This window comes from Emys orbicularis, chromosome 5, assembly GCF_028017835.1.
Source record: "Emys orbicularis isolate rEmyOrb1 chromosome 5, rEmyOrb1.hap1, whole genome shotgun sequence".
Taxonomy (NCBI): Eukaryota; Metazoa; Chordata; order Testudines; family Emydidae; genus Emys; species Emys orbicularis.
The window spans coordinates 30,820,602-30,842,050 of NC_088687.1; the positions used below are offsets into that span (position 1 = coordinate 30,820,602).

Here is a 21,449-nt window from a genome sequence, read left to right on the forward strand (position 1 = left end):
CTCAGTGGTGGCAGATGACAGAACAAGGAGCAATGGTCTCAAGTTGCAGTGGGGGAGGTCTAGGTTGGATATTAGGAAACACTATTTCACTAGGAGGGTGGTGAAGCACTGAAATGCTTTACCTAGGGAGGTGGTGGAATCTCCTTCCTTGGAGGTTTTTAAGGCCCGGCTTGACAAAGCCCTGGCTGGGATGATTTAGTTGGGAATTGGTCCTGCTTTGAGCAGGGGGTTGGACTAAGATGACCTCCTGAGGTCCCTTCCAACCCTGATATTCTATGATTCTATGAAATCTATTAATAAAGTTATCCTGAAATGTGTAACATGGGAATCACCCCCATATATATATTACAGCTATAATAGTCATCCATTCACCTCTTCGGTTTAGTTTCCAATACTGAAGGGGAAATTTTAAATCCCTCAAACCCACACCCTACCACCAGTTTTCACTGACGTACTTTTAACATTCACAAGGATGAATAAGTACATCAGTTTCAATAATAAGTTTCATAAACTTTTTTAAAAATTCTTTTTAATATTAGGCATAAGCTTTGGTTCTAAACTCAGTTGTCATCATTCCTATAAACTTGAACTAGATGTCCTCAAGATGCATAACACTTGCAAGGTGAAGGTAGACAAATAAAACTCTGTGCCTTATCCACCTCCCATCAAGATAATGGGACTCCTTACCCCTCAAGATTCTGAGTTTGATTCTGCTTTCAAATAGCAGGTTAGGCAGCAGTTTTTGACCGGAACGCAAAATTTGGTTTATTGTTGTACATGAGGAAGTTGACCAGCACACTGATTTGTATCATAGGCTGTTTTGTACTTGGAGTTTTCAAGGTATTACCCAATTATAACAGCTGCTTCTAGGATGTTAGTGACTCTCTTTTTCTGCTGTTTGCACTGCGCAAATCCATGTGAGACTATTTCAACTATGTAGACTTGGTTTACGTAAATGGTAAATGAATGTTGAACTGCAGCAAGGTTGATTTGTCTCAGGAACCTGACAGCTGTACTGCTTGCATTTTTGCCAATTACTCCACTGACCAAGAGTTTACATATATTTTGTTTTTGTCCTCTCCAGTGAGTGAATTTCTCACAACAGTAGTTTAATTGAGGGCTCTAACTAAAGGGGAATTGAACACATTGAGGAATTTTGTTTTGTTTGGGTTCCCTGTTGTTGTTGTTGTTGTTATTTAATGTTTATACTATGTTATCATCCAGAGACACCAATGAAGTTTGGAGCATCATTGTATCAGGTGCTGTACAAACAGACAGAAAGAGACAGTCTCTGCCCCCAAAGTGTTTACAATCTATAAAACATGAAGGAATTTTGTTTGATGGGTTTCCTACTGAATAATTTATATCCAGAGATGGAGATATGAGCTGCAAGGCTTCTGCCCCATGTTGACAACCCCTGAAGTGAAAAGCCACCTCTCCTTTGACTGTCCACATATCATATCTGATACAGATTGTTTATATCTGATATAAAAGATACAGGACTAGGGCTTGATACTCGTATTATTCTTACAAAGAAGCACAGAAAATTACCCAAACAACAGCTCCAGAAGCCCTTTTGGAATAGTGTTTTAAACATTGAAACTATCCCTTATAAAAATAATGATGTTCTCTGGTATCATTTTCAATTTAATGTGGGACTGTTCTCCGAAAAGCATCTGTGCACAAATGGCATTGTGAGGCTACATTATTTTCCTCTCCTTGGTGTAAACTATGTACATTTGATCTGGACAAGTAAATATAAGATAAAAATGCTTCTTTTAAACTGTCTGTGCTGCTTGTAGCCTTGTGACCTCAGCCTGGGATCCAAAAGTCAAGCTTGTTTCTTTCTGGCTCACACTTCATCAATAGTGTGAGGAAGATGCTAAAGCTAGAAAAGAGCTAACAATTCTGTTGTTGATTTGTGAGCCAGACCCAATCCAGTTCAGTCTTCCTTAGCTATACTGGCACTGGGAAGTTACCAGGAGTAAAATGTATTCAAACTTGATTTGGTCACAAGTGCTCAGATACTACAGTATTGGACATGAGAGAAGTTATTATTAATCATGCTTATTAAGGCAGTGCTCAACCAAGACTGGGATCCCATTGAACTAGGACTCTACAAACAAAAGAGTAGACAGTTCCTGCCCCAAAGAGCTTACATTCTAAATAGACAAGACAGACAGCGTATAAGGGAAAGGGGTAGAACATACAGACAGTGAACAATGTGATGGCAGCAAATGTCATGTTAGTGCCATGATTTTGGGGAGGGAGGGATAATATTAGGAGGGTTAGTTAGGAGAGGGATGCGTGAATGGATGGATGCTATGACTCTGCACAGAGACAGGGAGCTGGTCTGTTAAGTAAGAAGGACTCATTTTTACATGCTCATTTTTCTTACCACAACTACACTTTATGTTTTGTGTGTGAACTGTCACGCTAACACCAGAGCAGGGGCCCATTCCAATAAGCTCACTTTCCACTTCAATTTTATGTTAGCTGTGGCAGTTGTTTAATCAGCACATGACTTTTTCCCACTCCTTGTCCAGTAGCTGAGTTATGTCAAGTCAGTGCTGGGAGCAGACTAGCCTGGAATGTTTTCACATTGTGAACTGATGCGATACTGATAGATAAAATGTTAACGCTCCTTTCAGCCATTTAAAAATATTATCTTACCATCAGCATAACAGGACCACTTGTCATTATCCAGAGTGTAGCCAGGCAAACAGGAGCACAGATAGGACCCTGGAACATTGACACAGGTTTGGCCACAGGTACCTAGACCACCTTCAAGGCATTCATCAATATCTGAAATACAAGTACATACAGGAGAATTCAGCAAGCAAAACATAACAAAATACTAAAAGAAAGCATGTATATGACTCAGCTAGTCAATACTATAACGTGTTAACTACAGATTTTTAATCTCCCATTATTAAAAGAGTAGGATGACTATATGGTATCATTAGCAATGGGTCTGTGGCTTTGTCAGTCAAGCTTATGGTAAGTATAAGTGAGGTGGGAGACTGTGGGTGTTGTGCTGAGAGAGTTGTGTTGATTTGTGTGTGGATTGTGTTGTGCTGGGAGTGCATGGAGGCAAATGAAGGGTGTGTAGTGCAGAGAGGGCATGTGTGTATTTGGGGTTATTGTGTGTACCGGTTGTGTTGTTGTGAGTGGGTTGTGTTGTGCTGAAATTGTTGAAATGCAAACTAGCCGTAGAATAAGGGTGGTGATTGGTTGTTACCTCTGCTATCACAATGGTCTAGAGGACTCTTGGCATGGCATAGATACATGCCTCTCTCTAGCTGTACGCTGCACAGGTGTAATTCGTAATCAAAATGGCTGAGAACTTCAAAATTGGACAGTAACAGGCCATGAAACCTGGTGATATTTTGAACAAAAAGAACTCTAACCCGTACTTGCAGCTATTTTCATTCTGCACACTGACTCAGACATTTTAGGCTTCAGAGTGACCACACAGAATGACATTCCATTAATCATATTATATAGCTTCTTTGTTACTACAAGGGGTTTGTTCAGTGATTTATTTGTAAGGGACAAGCCAGGGAAATCCCCCTTCTATCTAATGACTATCCATTGTAACTAACAACTCTCCATTCTAAACTAATGTTCAGTAGCTTCACAGGCAAAAAGGAATGTATTTGTCCCCTGCTCTTGTTTGTTTCTGAGGTTGACATTATAATTTGCTAAATGAATTTTGACACACTACCTCGGTCTGCAGCTGCCTGACTTCTCCCTGCCAGTTCTCCCCCCACAACCTCCCCTTCTGCAGTAGGCATCGTAAAACATGCCTGAATGTCAAGGCATTCCCATTTCAAACTGCATCTAGTACATTTGGGATTCAGCTGAGTCTTGCATAGAAAAATCAGACCCTTTGAGTTCTGAGAGCAACAAGCCCAAACCAAACACCAGTCCAGTGCAACCAGTGAATCAGTTAGAAACGCTGACTTCTAACTGACAGATTAGTCTAGAGCCTTCAGGAATCAACAAAATGCTTGATGTATTTATGCTGTTTTATCGGGACTTGACGCAACAGCTACAAGAGTGAAGGACTTTTGGAAAATAAGGTCATTCCTGAAGAGCAGGTTTTATTTGGGGGTATATATGGGAAAAGGAATTAAACACTTAGGGACCACTCCTGTGAGGAGCACATCCACAGAATACAGAGAGCCCTCAGTTCCAACTGAAATCAAATGCAGCTGATGGCAACACTCACTAGGTGTTCAGCGCTTAGAACCATCAGGGTCTTATGTATTTGTTAGCGTACATCAGAGGAAGCTAACTGGTACAGACATATAAGGTGCTCTTAATTAATGACTTTTACCCTGCATAAAATCCATTTTTCTGTCCATTATGAAGGGAGAAAAAAGCATATCAAAGGCTTCTTTTTGGCAATTTATCAACACGGTAAGTACAAGAATGTACACAAACAGAAAATGCAGCAAGAGAGCATTTGAAAAGGGTTGCAATTGATTGCAAGACAAAAAGGACACTGATTCCTGAACTCATCTTTTCCTAAGAAGTCAGGAATACAGTTCAGAGAATTATAGTCACTGCATAGGTTGCTGAGGATTTTCCTTCTATATTCCTGACCTAGACTTTGCAACAACCAAACAAGAGAAAACCTGGAGAACCCACCCCAAATTTTAATTTTAGCCCAGTGCAAATTGAAAGAGGGCTTTGGGAATTCACTGAAGGCTGTGTGAATACTCCTCTAGTTCAAATATGATCAAGAACACTCCTAGTCATGCATCGCAGTATACCTGTAGAGAGACTTGATTTAAGGTGCTTTCGATAATCAGGGACACAGCTATTGCACTTCCTCTCCAGATAGCTCAAGAAACTGACCTTGATCCTTGCACCATAACAAAGGTTCAAGTTTTTCACAAAACTCAGCTGTTCTTGAACAATTTCTCCAATTAATTAGGTGGAGCAAACCCAGCATTAAATCTATCTTTTTTTTAATTGCAAATAAACTGCCTCGCTTACGTGGAAGTGATCCAATACAGGCGATCTTACTTCCACTTTTATTGGCTTCTACATTCCCCTTCCTCAGTAATTCCATTTCAGCCACTAAAGAGTGTAATCTCTGCCCCAATGTCTTCAAGCACAAAGGCACCAACAGCAGATACCATAGAGGCAGCAACTTTCAGTGCTTCAGATATGTATGAATCAGAACCATCAGTATAAGGTAACTATGTCAGGAGGTGCTCCAATCCTTTTCTTAGCTGCTGGGCTGTGAAGGAAAAGCTGCTCCTCAGTGGGTAAAATAAATCAGGTTTACATTTTGAAATGTGGCTTCCCTTGGGACGTGCACTACTGTGTGTGCACAAATCATTTTTGTGCACAGGTTTCTCACACTATCACTTTAGCGCAAAAACAACAGACTTTACAAATACAAACCCCCTCTGTGTGTGCAAACTAAGCACCGACTTCATGAAACTGGATTTTGCATTTGTAAGTTCTAGAATTTATGCGAATAAGGGATAACGCATCAAAAAGGGTGATTACAAGTGTTTGTGCGCAGAAGTGAAGGCTGAATTGAGACTTTTGAAAACATAGCCCAGATCTAAACTCATTTCCCCTTGCTCTCTTCAAACTCTCTTCCCTCAATCTCTGCTTCACACCTTCTATCATGCCATCCTGCCCCCATGTTTGAACTGCCTCCCACTTCTCTTGTGACAAGCAACTTCCCTTTCTCCTTAAAAAAACTCCTGGCATAGAGCTCCAACATCTGCACCTATTGTTTATTAAACTGTTATTCGGTGTATTATATTTCCCTAAGTTAGACAGCATGAGCCGTACAGCAGTATGTACATGACAAATAATAATAACTGAACATAAAGCCCACCCCAAAAGTTCTGTAGCTGCCCAGTATAGAGAAAAACAAGAAATGCCTTCTACCCATGTATAAGCCTTTTACTCAAATATACAGTGAAACACACAGCAGTATGTTGTTCAGAGCTGACATGCGGATTGCCAACATGTTTAGCTGGCTACACAGAGGAACTCTGCAACATAAAACAAAAGAGAACCATAAAATCGTACTTCCTCCTACTCTTTACCAAACAAAATCTAGTGACAGAATCAGTGGCATCATTTTTTTTATTTTAAATTCATGAAATCTGCCCATCAGTCACTGGACAAATTTACATATATTTTATGCATAATATTATGCTGGATGACATTAGCCCTAAAGATAATCCAGCCATCACCATAAGCACTTAGGGAAAAGTCTGAAAAACAGATGAGCAACGTACTCTGCCCTGTAGGTGAATGGACTCTCACTTTGTCAGACCAATGGGAGAACTGAATTCCAAAGCCAGGGACACTCTACTAAGTAAGCCCTGGCATTCAGATCTAGGAACTATGAGCAAAAGTGCCCCATCTTATTTCATTCTCAATATGTTGCACACTGAAGGAAAATAAACAGCAAATTTTGATCCAGCTTCTGAGCAGTGTTTGAAATGTGCTTAGCACAGCTCTAGAAGGCATGGGGCACACATGGTTTTTTATACCACTTTTATGATCCCCCTGGATTCTGAGGCCTGTTAACTCCCTAGCGTAGTTACAGTCGCTTAAAGACTGCTCTAATTTACACCCAGATGCCCAAATATGCTGTTCTGGCAACTGGAGATAGCTGGAGCAAAGATTCACCCTGGTCATGCCACTCATCCCTCAGACAGGACCCCTCTGCTAGGGGCTGGGTGGAAGAGGCACAGAACTGCTACTTTGGCTCTATGCCATCTTTATACAATGGAAGTACTGCTGTTTTGTTCCTTAAGTTCCCAACTGCAAAATGGGAATAATAACTTTCCTAGACCCTGGGTTTGTTGTGAGGATAAGTTCATTACTGTTTGTGAGGTGCTCACATGCTACAGTAGTGGGGACTTCATAAGTCTCTAGCTAAACAGCTACTTCCTCAGAAAGCTTAGTAATAATTATTATATATCAAGCCCCTCTCCTCAATTTCTTCTAAACGTTTTCTTTTGAAACATCCAGTTATATGATTGATTTTGATAGCAGTCTTTTGAGACAGATTCCTACCATGCTGTCCTTTTGTATATCATTTATTTCAATATGCATCCTTTGCAAAGAAAGCCTTCCTTTCCTTCTTCCTAAACCTCTACATGAAGGTTATTAGCCTACCACATTGAACTCTGCAAAATGCTACAGTGAATGTCCCCTAAACGTCAGTGTTAGGCCAGGTCAAGCAGATTCATTGTCCCTTCATGGCGTACATGCATTGAAATAAGTTAGACAAAAGAGCAACCTCAACAAAAGTTTCCTTCCAACATGTTGCTAAGCAGATCCTTAGGATAGTTATAGCTATTAGGAAGCTGCATCTAGGATGCTTGGGACTAAACCCTGCAGCTCTTTGTCAGTCAAAACACTCATCACTGTCAGTGAGAGTTTCAAATGAATAAAGGCTGCAGGATTTGGACCTTTAATTTGAGTGCCAGCAGTATTGCCATTTGGGAGGATCAAATTATAGAATCATAGAAAGGTCGGGCTGGAAGGGATCTCGAGAAGTCATCAAGTCCAGCCCTGCTGTGCTGAGTCAGGACCAAATAGACCATCCCTGACAGGTGTTTGTCCAACCTGTCCCTTAGAAACCTATTCCAGAGCTTAACTACCCTTGTGGTTAGAAAGTTTTTCCTAATATCTGACCTAAACTTCCCTTGCTGCAGATTAAGTCCATTACTACTTGTCCTACCTTCAGCGGACATGGGGAACAATTACTGTCCTTTTTACATACTTGAAGACTGTTAACAGGTCCACCTCAGTCTTTTCTCAGGACTAAACAGGCCTTTTTAACCTTTCCTCATAGACCAGATTTCCTAAATCTATTATCATTTCTCAGAGGGGTAGTCATGTTAGTCTGTATCAGCAAAAAGAACGAGGAGTACTTGTGGCACCTTAGAGACTAACAAATTTATTTGAGCATAAGCTTTCGTGGGCTAAAACCCACTTCATCGGATGCATGCAGTGGAAAATACAGTAGGAAGATATATATATATACACAGAGGACATGAAAAAATGGGTGTTGCCATACTAGCTATAATAAGAGTAATCAATTAAGGTGGGCTATTATCAGCAGGAGAAAAAAAACTTTTGTAGTGATAATCAGGATGGCCCATTTCCAACAGTTGACAAGAAGGTGTGAGTAACAGTGGGGGGGGGGGAAATTAGCATGGGGAAATAGGTTTTACTTTGTGTAATGCAAGCCTAATTTAATGGTGTCCAGTTTGCAAATTAATTCCAATTCTGCAATTTCTCGTTGGAGTCTGTTTTTGAAGATTTTTTGTTGGAGTATTGCAACTTTGAGGTCTGTAATTGAGTGACCAGGGAGGTTGAAGCATTCTCCAACTGGTTTTTGAATGTTATAATTCTTGATGTCTGATTTGTGTCCATTTATTCTTTTGAGTAGAGACTGTCCGGTTTGGCCAATGTACATAGAGGGGCATTGCTGTCACATGATGGCATATATCACATTGGTAGACGTGCAGGTGAACGAGCCTCTGATAGTGTGGCTGATGTGATTAGGTCCTATGATGGTGTCCCCTGAATAGATATGTGGACAGAGTTGGCAACAGGCTTTGTTGCAAAGATAGATTCCTGGGTTAGGGTTTTTGTTGTGTGGTTGCTGGTGAGTATTTGCTTCAGGTTGGGGGGCTGTCTGTAAACGAGGACTGGCCTGTCTCCCAAGATCTGTGAGAATGAGGGATCGTCCTTCAGGATAGGTTGTAGATCCTTGATGATGCGCTGGAGAGGTTTTAGTTGGGGGCTGAAGATGACGGCTAGTGGCGTTCTGTTACTTTCTTTGTTGGGCCTGTCCTGTAGTAGGTGACTTCTGGCTCTGTCGATCTGTTTCTTCACTTCGGCAGGTGGGTATTGTAGTTGTAAGAATGCTTGATAAAGTGTTTGTCTCTGTCTGAGGGGTTTGGAGCAAATGCGATTGTATCTTAGAGCTTGGCTGTAGACAATGGATCGTGTGGTGTGGTCTGGATGAAAGCTGGAGGCATATAGGTAAGTATAATGGTCAGTAGGTTTCCAGTATAGGGTGGTGTTTATGTGACCATCACTTATTAGCACTGTAGTGCCCAGGAAGTGGATCTCTTGTGTGGACTGGTCCGGGCTGAGGTTGATGGTGGGATGGAAATTGTTGAAATCATGGTGGGATTCCTCAAGGGCTTCTTTTCCATGGGTCCAGATGATGAAGATGTCATCAGTGTACTGCAAGTGGAGTAGGGGCGTTAGGGGATGAGAGCTGAGGAAGCGTTGTTCTAAGTCAGCCATAAAAAGGTTGGCATACTGTGGGGCCATGTAGGTGCCCATAGCAGTGCTGCTGACTTGGAGGTATACAAATGTGAAATAGTTGTGGGTGAGGACAAAGTCACAAAGTTCAGCCACCAGGTTTGCCGTGACATTATTGGGGATACTGTTCCTGACGGCTTGTAGTCCATCTTTGTATGGAAATGTTGGTGTAGAGGGCTTCTACATCCATAGTGGCCAAGATGGTGTTTTCTGTTGCGCTCCTCTGGACTCTTTCCAATTTATTCACATCTTTCCTAAAGTGTGCACCCCGAATCAGACACAGTATTCCAGCTGACGCCTCATCAATACTGAGAAAAGTGGGATAATTACTTCCCTTGTCTTACATATGACACATCCCAGAATGATATTTTCTTTTTTCACAACCGCATCACGTTGTTGATTCATATTCAATTTGAGCTCCACCATAATCACCAGATCCCTTTCAGCAGTGCTACCACAGAGCCAGTTATTCCCAGTCTTGTAGTTGTGCATTTGATTTTTCCTTCCTAAGTGAAGTACTTTTCACTTGTTGTGATTTAATTACCTGTCTCTATTTAAAACAGAAGCAACGAGGGATACATTAGCTCGGATGGGTTTATTGTGCCACCCTGTGCCACACAGGGATCAAGAATATGGCAACTGTCCTGCATTACCAAGCTCTACTCAGCTGGGCCCCACAAGAGGGGTGGATAAAGGTGGGCAAGAGGGGTGGATAAAGGCTGCATGCAACGCATTTTCAATTGCCCAAGGTTGATGATCCAAGCAGCAGCTCCTATTTGTTCTGCTGCAACCTTTCCATTCCTGAGTGAAGTAAATCACCCTACAAGTAGCCAGCAGCCAGTCATAGCTTTTCTGAGGCTGTGCCGCCTATTGCCATGAAAAATGTTTGCCTGTTTGTTGGCAAAGAGGGAGTAATCCGTGTATACCAAAGGAGAATGAGGGTTTGAGGGGGGCTCACCCTGCAATCTCATATTGCCTGCAGCCCTGAGATTGGCTAAGGAGTTGATGCAGAGAGAATAAAAGGAGAGAAAGCGTTTCAAAGAGGAATGTTTACAAGCTAAGCTACAGTGAATTTCAATATTATTTTCCATCAAATATACAGAGCAAAGACAAGCCTTTAGTCATTAAACATAATGTTGTTTGACATTAAATAAAATGCCACACTACTACAATGTAAAAACAAGCTTTGTATGAGTCTGAGAATACACAGCAAAAAGCTGATTTAAAATTCTTGTTGAGTAATCAAATATCTATTCCAAAACCCTCTGAATCATGCAGTAATTTGTCTTATCAGAGTAACCACTTAACTGGACACTTTCAGTCTAGAGGGTTAAGAGCCAAACTACATCATATACCAGACATAGCAAATTAAGTACCAGTGAAAAGCACCTGTGAGCAACAGATAAGACAACAACCAAAAAAAATTGGTACTAATGTGCCCTCCCAGAAACCAGTGTTTCTATCGGACATGACCAGCTGACATGTATACCATATAATTGATGACTCATCCCAGCACTATGAATGGAACTTATCCTCTTGTTCTTCAAGGAATCGACTTTTGGTGGTGTATTCTCTCACAGGAGCACTAGAGGGGGTGGGGAGTATAGGTGAGTGTCACTCTCATTAGTATTAATGAGAGCAACTCTTGTAACTCCCATCTGCAAGGACTGGATCATTTGAGGGACTGCTAATGGGCTACAGGACCATTTAGCTCTAGCAAAGAAAGGATAATAAGAACCAACGGCTGGAAGGTGAAGCCAGACAAATTAAAATTAGAAATTAGGCACAATTTTTTAACAGAGAGCGTGATTAACCACTGGAAAAAGCTATCATGGGAAGTGGTGGATTCTTCATCTGCTGATGCCTTCATATCCAGATTGAATGCCTTTCTGGAAGATGTAATTTAGTCAAACACAAATTGTTAGGCTCAAAACAGGGGTAACTGGGTGGAATGTAATGGCCTGTGTTATATAGGAGGCCAGACTAGATGATCTACTGGTACCTCCTGGCCTTAAACTCGATGAATCTAAAGGTACGTCTTCACTTACATCCGGGTCCGGATGTAAGCAATCGGCTTTCTGAGTTCGATTTATCGCGTCTGGTTAAGACGCGATAAATCGATCCCGGATCGATCCCGGAAGTGCCCCGGATCGATCCCGGAAGTGCTCGCCTTCGACGCTGGTACTCCAGCTCGGCGAGCGGAGTACGCAGCATCGACGGGGGAGCCTTCCTGCCGCGTCTGGACCGCGGTAACTTCGGACTAAGGTACTTCGAATTCAGCTACGTTATTAACGTAGCTGAATTTGCGTACCTTAGTCCGAAGTGGGGGGGTTAGTGTAGACCAGGCCTAAGAAATAGTTCCTCCAGGTAAGGGCACACTGGCTGGTCAGGGTGAGGGAATTTACACTTCCCTCTGTTGTATTTGTTTTGCGGACAGACAGGGAATTTCAGAATTTATGCCTGTCAAGCTGGCACCTTTCATCGCCACCAAAGTTCACATGAAAAAGAAAATCCCCCTGATGAGTGAACAAGCACCTTAACTGAAAGCATGCTATAGTTAAAGAATAATTGTTGAATATAAAATCAGAGGCATATTAGTAACCCACTTCTGCGATCAGAGAACGTTTATTACAATGGCAAAGATGAGGTGCCAGTAGTACACAGGGGTACTACTGAATGTATTGGGTCTCTGTGTATGTTCTCAGCGTATTGCAGTAAAACAGACGATAGCCCAATACTGAATATGGTTGCTCCTCTCTGTGCAAAGTTTAAGAAGTAAAAAGGTTATTTCTTAAACTCTGGGAGAAACTGATCCTAAAACTGCCCACCAGGTGCAACATACATATTCTCCTTCACCTGCACTATTTGTGCCAAAGGGAAATGCAGCTGACATCCTGCCGGAGCTGCTTTATGTATCCCAGCAACAACTAATGAGAACTTTTCCCTGTGAAAGAAATGGGCTTAGTGAACACAAAGGCTGTCTGCAGTGCTCTGACAGGCAGCTCTAAATAGAAGAATGAGGTGCTGCTCTGTAGTCAAAGACTTCTTTATGCAGAGAATGCCTTGAGAATCGGTGAAAACGATGAATCATGTCATCGTGATGCTGGCAGTGCTCAATGCCCTTACATACAAATATTCCAGTTTATTGAGAGTCCTGAGAAATGCTCTGCTCAGAGAAGGTGAAGCATTAGCATGCTTGGCAGGGATGCAGAGAAGCAGTGTGTGTGTGTGAAGGCTGTGAGTCAGTCTGCCTTCATTTACTTACAAATGCGACCTTACTGAAGTTTGGCTCCTGTGGAGTTCCACCCGAGATTAATTCAGCCCATTATATCTAGTCACCACCACAATTTTATCAACAAGCAAAAACATAAAATTCATTTGAAGGATGAAGAAAATCCCAGTGGTGACCTCTTAGGCTAAAATTGTACTGTTTCAAGGCCTAAGGAGAGCAAGAAATGAAAAAAGAAATGGCACTACTATGAAGTAGCAGCAGAAACTGGCATGCCAATCTGAGACTGTAACACCGACCTCTTGAGTCTTAGGCTGGTGGAATCGAAGGAGCAGGTGTCAAAATCAATTCTGATGAGCTAATTAAGCAAAACAAACAAGCGTGCTGCTTGTCCATCTGTAAAAGACTATGGGCCAGATTCTCAGTTCTACCTGGGTTACTGTGTGCCATTCAGACCCACAGAGAAATCTCCAGTGGAAGGGAGACTCCCCACTGGCATAAAGCTGCACAAGTTGCCCTCCACTCAGCATGGGGGGAGAAGACACTGGCAAAGCAGAGGAGGACATTTGGTTAGTGGAAAGAAACAGGCAACTTGCCGATCCTCCCCAGCTCCATTGGGAACCTTATTGGTATAAGTCGCCCTAGATTCTCTAATTCATGCTGTAGTCTGCCAATCCAGAATCAGGGAGCCATAGTGAGCTCCCTAATGTTCACCCCCCTACACATGAGCTCAGATGCAGTGGAGGATCAAGGCTAATATTTCTACTGGGCATTGGTAAAAAGACCCCAAGAGTCAGCTTCTTAACCTTCCTCTGACATGTGGACCCTTGACCAGCTTCTCTTGACAGATACACCACATGTCCAAGGCTATTCCAAATATATGCAATAACACAGTGAGCTGTGATAAGCTTGATAGTTCTGCTAACTGTACATCTAGACTGCATCTACTACAGCACCCACAGCAATAAAGTACTTGTGGCCAATCTAAGAGACATGAGCAATACCCTGGTGATTCTTGCCCCAATGAGCTTATATCTTTTCCATTAAAGCACCTAACACACTTACAGGAATCCTGATTTTGCTATAATAATAATTGCAAACATGTATATCACCTGTCCATTGCTCCCAAAAGGAAGGATGGTCCAGTGGTAGGGTGCTAGCCTGGAACCAGTGAGACCCAGGTTTAATGCATTTATACTACATGCATATATTATATTGCTCTGCAATAGACTATTTGTGTGACCATAGACAAGTCACTAAGTCTCCGTGTGCCTCAGGCCCCCATCTGTAAAACTGGGATATAACAGCACTGCCCTACCTCACAGGAGTGTTGTGAGAATAAATATATTAAAGATCAGGAGGTTCTGATATACTATGATAACAGGAGCCATGTAAGTATGATACAGAGATTATCGATCCTTGGACTTTTTCAGTGGAGTAGGGCCAAGGAGGTGGTCTTTGGATCTGAAAGCAGAGTGAATTTAAGCTGTGGTTTGGGTATGAAACTGAATCAGATTTTGGGCTCAGTGTCAATGGTGCAAAATCTCTCAAGCTGCTCTTAAGGGCTATCAACTGAAAATGGCAGAAATCTCACAGAGAGAAACTGTACTCATTAAACTTTTTCAATCTTGGACCCAAATCTCAAGAGCGTGGCCATGTCTGGGCCAGAACTGGCAAACAGGCTATTTTCAATTTGGGGATGGATCAGGAAAATAAACTCTAAGGGCAAGTTAGTATCCAGAGAGTCAGATACGCAGTCCTTATAGGTGTTCTGAATCAAACATCCAATTTTGATGCATCTCTACAAGAGCTATGCAAATAATCAATTTTTTGGATCACTGGCTGAACTGAAAAATTTAAAAAAATCATTTCAGGGCAACATGAAATGAAATTTTTTCAAATGTTTTGACCAGCCAAAAAAGTTTTTAAAAAAAAATTGTTTGGCGTCAAACAAAAAACATTTCATACAACCCAAAATGCAGGTTTATTTTTGAGGGTTTATTTTTTAAAATAAAATTGAACTACCATTCTAAAACAAAAAAGTTATTCTGAATCGAAATACTTAATTTCAAAAACACAAACTAATTGTGTCAATTTAAAAAAAAAAAAAAAATTTTGACCAAAACAATTTGGCAAATTCAGCAAGAATTCACTAAATGTTTCAGTCAACCTGAATCTGCATTTTTCTTCAAAAAAAATTGTCTGAAAAATTTCACCCAATAATCATTACTTCCCTTATTTCTCTGTTACTGAACGCATTGTTAATTTTATTATTATTATTATTAGCTTGCCTTTTTCCAAGGTAAATCTCATTGTTATTTTTGCCCCTTTTTTTTTGAAAGAGCTCAGCATTTTCTGAAAATCAGGCCTTTTTAAAGTGTGTCAAGCTTGACACCTAAAATCTGAGGCACCCAAAATCACTGTCCACTTCTGAAAATCTTAACATAAAACTGGACACAACACTAATGCCTGCTACTCCTCACCAAACAAAATACTGATAAGGAAAGCTAAGATAGCTTCATTCTATCAGCCTGACTTACCTGTCCCTAGTAAAACACCATCCAAAGTTCCTTTAGACAAGAAATGTTATCCTTGAAGTCAATGCAAGTTGAGAGCACTTGGCACCTTCCAGGAGAAGGCCCCATGAGAGATGTGATATTAGTTTCCAATATTTCCTGTATCAGAGGGGTAGCCGTGTTAGTCTGGATCTGTAAAAAGCGACAAAGTGTCCTGTGGCACCTTACAGACTAACAGAAGTAGTGGAGCATAAGCTTTCGTGGGTGAATACCCACTGCGTCTGACGAAGTGGATATTCACCCATGAAAGCTTATGCTCCAATACTTCTGTTAGTCTATAAGGTGCCACAGGACACTTTGTCAATATTTCCTGGTTACTTCTTGTTCATACCTCAATTTTCAACGATGCTCCAAATTTTAATCCGTAAAGATGGTATTTATTCATATAAAGCCTGATCCAATGCCCACTGAAGTCAGTGGGAGTCTTTCAGTTGACTTCACTGAGCTTTGGATAAGACCCCTGTGGAAAATATCTTCTGTTGAGTATTTTCAAGATTCCCATCAAATGTCCTATCATGCATTATGAAGGTGAAATGTTTAACTAGCATGGCTGGCAGAAGGTTACTAAACATAAGCAAACAACTGTAGAAGCATATGTACTGCAGCTCTTTCAAAAATATGAGTGATGCAGGTAAATGATCGTCTACTGTGCTGGGAAGTAAAGCTCCTCTAGAAACCTGACACTGGGTATGCATTCTGACTGTGGTACAAAGGAGCACAACGCCTATATGGCTGAAACTGCTTTTCCTGTACAGGTGAAAGTTTACATGTATTCACTAAGATCTAGGAGAGAGACAGATGAGTTACCAACTGGTAACTAAAGCCCCAGTCCTGCAATCTGACTAGGTGCTTCCCTACCCACAAGGGTTCAGGGCCTAAAACCATTAATTTTTTGTAAATGGTGATATAATTTTATAATTACAGAATAAAGTATATAACTTCCTCTTCCTCCCCTACAGTTCAGAAGATTTGGTCCAGGGACCGAATAAGCCCTTGTTTTGGTGTCCCTGGTTTTTTATTGCTTGTTCCCAATAATCTATGGAGTTCTGGGTTCTGTGGCCCCTCCCTCACTTGAGGGGGCAGGGCCATTCATTGATTTGGTGGATTCAAATAAACTGCCTTACAAAGCTATTTTAAAATATTTAGGGCCAGATTATGATAACTTTATAATAAGTAGCACCTTGATCTTTGAACATCCCTTGAAATCAACGAAACAATTCAAGGAGTAAAGTACTACAGTGTGAATAAGGATATCCCAAGCTAGCCCCGAATCAGTAGTAATAAAATTTAACAACAAATCTAGAAAAGCCTGTGTTCTTTCTGATAAAGAGAGAGCTGTTGCAAAAACCACTAATTATAGAGTTGTTGCCTTCTCATTTTGGTGAAGGCCTTTATGGCTGATGTGATGCTGATACGTTAACAGGAAAACAGACAATGTCAGTAGCACTGATTAATAATCGGTATATTTGTTATGACCTACAGATGACAAAGATGTTTGTCGAGTCCTATCCAGCATTGTCATTGTTCACAGTTTTCCAGTATGAGTCATGAGACCCACTCTCCACATTTGTCCCCTCAGTTGCCTTCAGCATCCGCCCTCAGCTTCCCGGCACATGTTTGCACAGCACCTTTTATTTGCTAATCAGATTTGTGTAATTATTGCAGGGACTCAAACATTAACAGTTCTACAGTCACACAACTGAAATCTTGTGTCAGAAGAAAATAAAGAGAGGGATTTAAAAGATCAAAAGCCATTCCACATAAGTGTTGTTCTTCACTGCTATGCGCTGTGCCAAATTCTGCCCTCAATAACACCCACGCAACCCCAATAGGCTATAACTGAGGGCAGATTCCAGCCCATTTCATTTCAATTTCCATATACTCTGAACAGCAACATGTTACTTGACATCATACAACACCCGTGATCACATAATCTACTCGTAGGCTTAGCTATTGCAAAAAATACATACTTCTACCAGGTTACTTTATAGCTACAGATTGTATGACTATTTCCTCAGTGTCTTGCTGAGCTACTCGCCAGCTGCTCTGGTGGTTGAGGTGTTTAAAAAAGAAATCTCTCCAAGTACAGTATGAAAAATAGAATGGAGTGTCTCTCATTCTCTATAGAGAAGAGGAGATAGCAAAGCATTTCTCACTTTTCTGGAGATTAATAAATATAAAGTAAAGGTGCAACTGAGTCAACTGCAAGAAAAAGAAGAAAGAATGCATCTTTATAGACTTTTAAATTTCAATGGCCAACGTCTGCTCTAAATTATACCCAGGAAACATCCTTCAGTTCAATAGGGTTATTCTCGTGTAAGTGAGAACACAATAAGGCCCATACAATGTGTTTACGCATCATACTGAACTCCCAAAGGAGTGATGAAATGCACCTCAGTCTCTGAAAAGCCTTCAGGTAAGTTTATTATTTGTATACCTTGTACTTGTATGCCTTGCTCCTTTTCTCTTAACAGTAAGACATTTAGCATGAATGCTTTTGTGTTCTGTTTACAAGTTGCCATTTCTTGGCAGAACATACCAAGAGGCACCTGTTATTAAATCACTGGAATCTTGTCAAGAACTGAGTCAGAGCTTCTGACACACTAGAAAACCAAGTTTCAGAGTAGCAGCCGTGTTAGTCTGTATCCGCAAAAATAACAGGAGTATTTGTGGCACCTTAGAGACTAACAAATTTATTAGAGCATAAGCTTTCGTGGGCTACAACCCACTTCTTCGGATGCATCCCACGAAAGCTTATGCTCTAATAAATTTGTTAGTCTCTAAGGTGCCACAAATACTCCTGTTAGAAAACCAAGGAAAGGGGTTAGCTTCTAATATTTGGGTTCCCTCCTTGAAAACTTCCAGAATTTTTCCTCCCTCCCTTGCCATATAGCCCAATACAGCAATGGCTCTGCCTTTCCACAATCTTAAAGTTCTGTCCTCAACTTCAGGCTGTCAGGAGAAAGGGCTCCCAGTTCATAAATCTTAATTTCACTAAGATGAAACTAATATTACCATGACATCCATTTTTACCAGTGCCTTTTAGCATAACATGATACCAAATAGGTCCTTGACTCATGTAGCATGAGATGTAAGCTAGATATCTTTAAAAAAAGTTCTCTATATATGTATGTGTGTGTGTATATATATATATATATACACACACACACCGAATAATACATATATAGACATATGTATTTGTCTATATATGTATCAGTGTGTGTGTGTGTGTGTGTGTGTGTGTGTGTGTGTGGATATACACACACATTACAGAGACACATATAAAAACAGAACGGGGTAACCAGGGACAGTTCAAATCTCTTTACTAATAATATTAATCTTTCTCTTAAAGATTGCTTTCAGATAGCTAAATTGGCATTGGCTAGTTTTGGTATAAAAATAAAGGAATAGCAGTCCTGTTAGTTGTGGGAAACAAAAATATATAAAAGCTGATTTATCGAGCCAATCATAGTAACGCATACACATTACGTAAAAACCAAAAGCACATGAAACTCAAGTAAGAGGATAAAAAAATGCAGCTTCCCTTAACATTTGAATGGTCTAAAGTAAAAGTCACTTACTTACCTATACAAGTGGAGTTTTCATTCCCCAATCGGTATCCCCTGGGACAGTTCCAGTGCTGTAAAGCTGAGAGGCTAACAAAATCAATTTTGAAAAATACTGGCAAAAAAGCAGTAAGTACGAGAAACATAATCTTATGCTTTTTGAACTGTCAATAGAGAGCAACTTGCATGTACTCAGTCATATCCACGACAAGATGAACATGTGTATTCCCAGAGTGTTTCTACAACAGCCAGCTTTATGCAATGGGACATCTTTTCACAATCCCCCACAGTTTTTTATCCCTGTCTTGCTTTTCTTGTCACTTCAGTCCCTACTACAACCTTTGAGGAAATTCCAGCAAGATTTCTTCCACACACACAATGTTTCCTCTCTCTCTCTCTCTCGCTTTTCTTCTTTTTTTTTTTTTTTAAGTCAAGTATGAAATGCCTGACACCCTTGCCACAAATTTAACACAGCTTAAAAGCAAAGCTCACGAGGATCACTGCAAATTTCCTTGCAACAAGCAAAGCTGTGGAATAAATCTTAAAAACAGAAAAGCTGTGAAAGTGCCCACCACGGACCTTAAATGAGTTTGGGGGTAGCTATCTATAGGTATTATCCCTCCTAAAACATAGTTTCTCTTTATATACAAACTGGGAATGACTCCCCATTCCTTTTTAAAGCTGTGCTTGCCCCACCTCTTCTCTTTTTAGTGCCACTTGAGTGAAGCCTGTGTTTGCAAATAGTAATGTTGTCAGTTCTGTACTACAGGGAAGCCAGCCAAAGTGCAGATATCCCACCGTGCATAATAAATAATCAGTATTGTAAAAAAGCAGTCCCTGGTGCCTAGCAAGTACCTGCTTAACACTGGCTGTACTTTAGCTTCTCAGCAGCTGTATCCAGACTTAATCATGACTGTACATAGCATAGTGTATGAATAACTAGTCATTCATATTAATAACATCATGTGTTTCATTACCAGAAACTTTATCCTAAATACATATTTGTGCATAAACAGAAAAAAATATAATCTTCCAGTTTCCCTGATGTATATTTTTGCCTGGAAAGTTGGATTACATTAGGGTCAAATTCAGAACTGGCAACCACTTACATCAGTCTGAATTTGGCCAATCGTTCTTTCACAATCACAGGCAGATAGTTACTGTCAGGAACTGAGACAATGTGTGGTCTGATTCTGCCCTGTTTTGCACCTGCTGTAGTCATCGATATCTGTGCACAGAGGCTACCATTCTGACACAGTGGCCTTTTACACCCACTTTTCACAGGAGTAAATGACTACAAGATGCTAGGTAGTGATGAATCAGGCTCACTTTCTTCCTGCTGCTCCAAAAATCCCCGACATATAAGCATTATCGACCCAATTCAGCAAAGTACTTAAACACGTCCCTAAGTGATTTGCTGACTATGGATGGATTTAAATGCGCTAAAATTTAAATAGCTGCTTAAGTGCTTTGCTGAACTGGGGCCTGTTAAACTAACTATTGTGCGGTGTTTGGTTTTTATATTATTCTTACGGCATTATTTTGGAATAAATACTCTGATGCAGCAGCAGCTGGGAACACTGGCAGCACCAGAACCCAGCACAGCTGTACGCTAGTCCATCCCTGGGAATTTTTTTTATATTTGCTTGAATTGACAAAACGTGTGGACTTGTACTGATTGAAAATAAGAACCATGAAACATTGATTTTAAGCTGTGCAACTCTCTGCCAAGAGCAACTGTGTGAAACTGTTTCTTGATGTTGATATCCATTTACAGTAATGTTCTGCTTGCTTAATCCACTGCCTTCCTTGCAAGAACAGGGGAAAGCCACTAATTAAATCTTTACTGACCAATGCAAACCTTGTTTTCCTGTAAGACATTCAGAACTGGACTCACAACTGTGTGCACTATAACCCAAAAGTGATGTCAATTATAAAGGGCCACAAACTGCAGCCCCGACTCCTGCTGAATAGCACTCACCCATGCAAAAGGCCCTATTGAATTCAACGGGCCTACTGGTGTGACTGAGAGGTATTCACTGGTTGGGGTTTGCAGAATCTGCTGTAAATTGTGATGTTCACCCATTAGTACATTTTCACTAACAAAATGACTTTGGGTCATGGCTTTACCTCACCTCTTCCCCCATATTCTCTTCTAAGTTCAAGTTGGGGGGTGGGGGGATAGTGCCTGAGCAGCACTAAAGGAATGCCTCACTTCTCTGTGAGTAATCACCAGGCAGTGTTTGCCAAACTGTGCGGCAGGCCTCCCCTAAAGAGTGCTGACCTCCTCCAGGTCAGGCTCACACAATCCCACAAAAAAGGAGGGGGGGAAATGAATAATCTCTCCCTTTTCCTTAGAACCAGGGCCAATTTTACTCCTAGGACACTCATTCTCTCAATCTCCCCTTTCCCACACATGGCTCTATTCAACCTCTCCTCCATCTTTTACCCTGATTCTTTACTCTGTCTTCCCTCTACCCAAAACATGCTCAGAAGGAGGCCCATGGATTTTTGTTTTCCCTTCCATCTCAGATCCCAGATAGTGGGTGGGAGAAAGGAGAACGTTTGAACAGCCAACACCAGAATAACCTTTACCTTAGGCAGAGCCCCTTTCAGTGCAGTCAGACAACAGCAGACCTCCAGTCACCCATTAATTTCAGCACTGTCTTATAAACATAGAGGATCCCAAAAAACTGGAGAGAAGCTCTCTCAGTGGTGGCATTTTCCATCTCCAAAAGCTAG

General features: G+C 41.0%; 1 protein-coding gene across 1 annotated transcript in view; it reads right to left on the reverse strand.

Annotated features, from left to right (window-relative positions):
* EGF (epidermal growth factor) overlaps positions 1-18,853 on the reverse strand; it is a 106,353-nt gene extending 87,500 nt beyond the window's left edge. The window contains exons 1-2 of the mRNA XM_065405365.1: positions 18,727-18,853; positions 2,674-2,805 (exon numbers count right to left, since the gene is read on the reverse strand). Coding sequence (XP_065261437.1) covers positions 2,674-2,805; positions 18,727-18,853 — 259 coding nt within the window. The remainder of the gene's footprint in view (positions 1-2,673; positions 2,806-18,726) is intronic.
* Between the last annotated feature and the right edge of the window lie 2,596 nt (positions 18,854-21,449).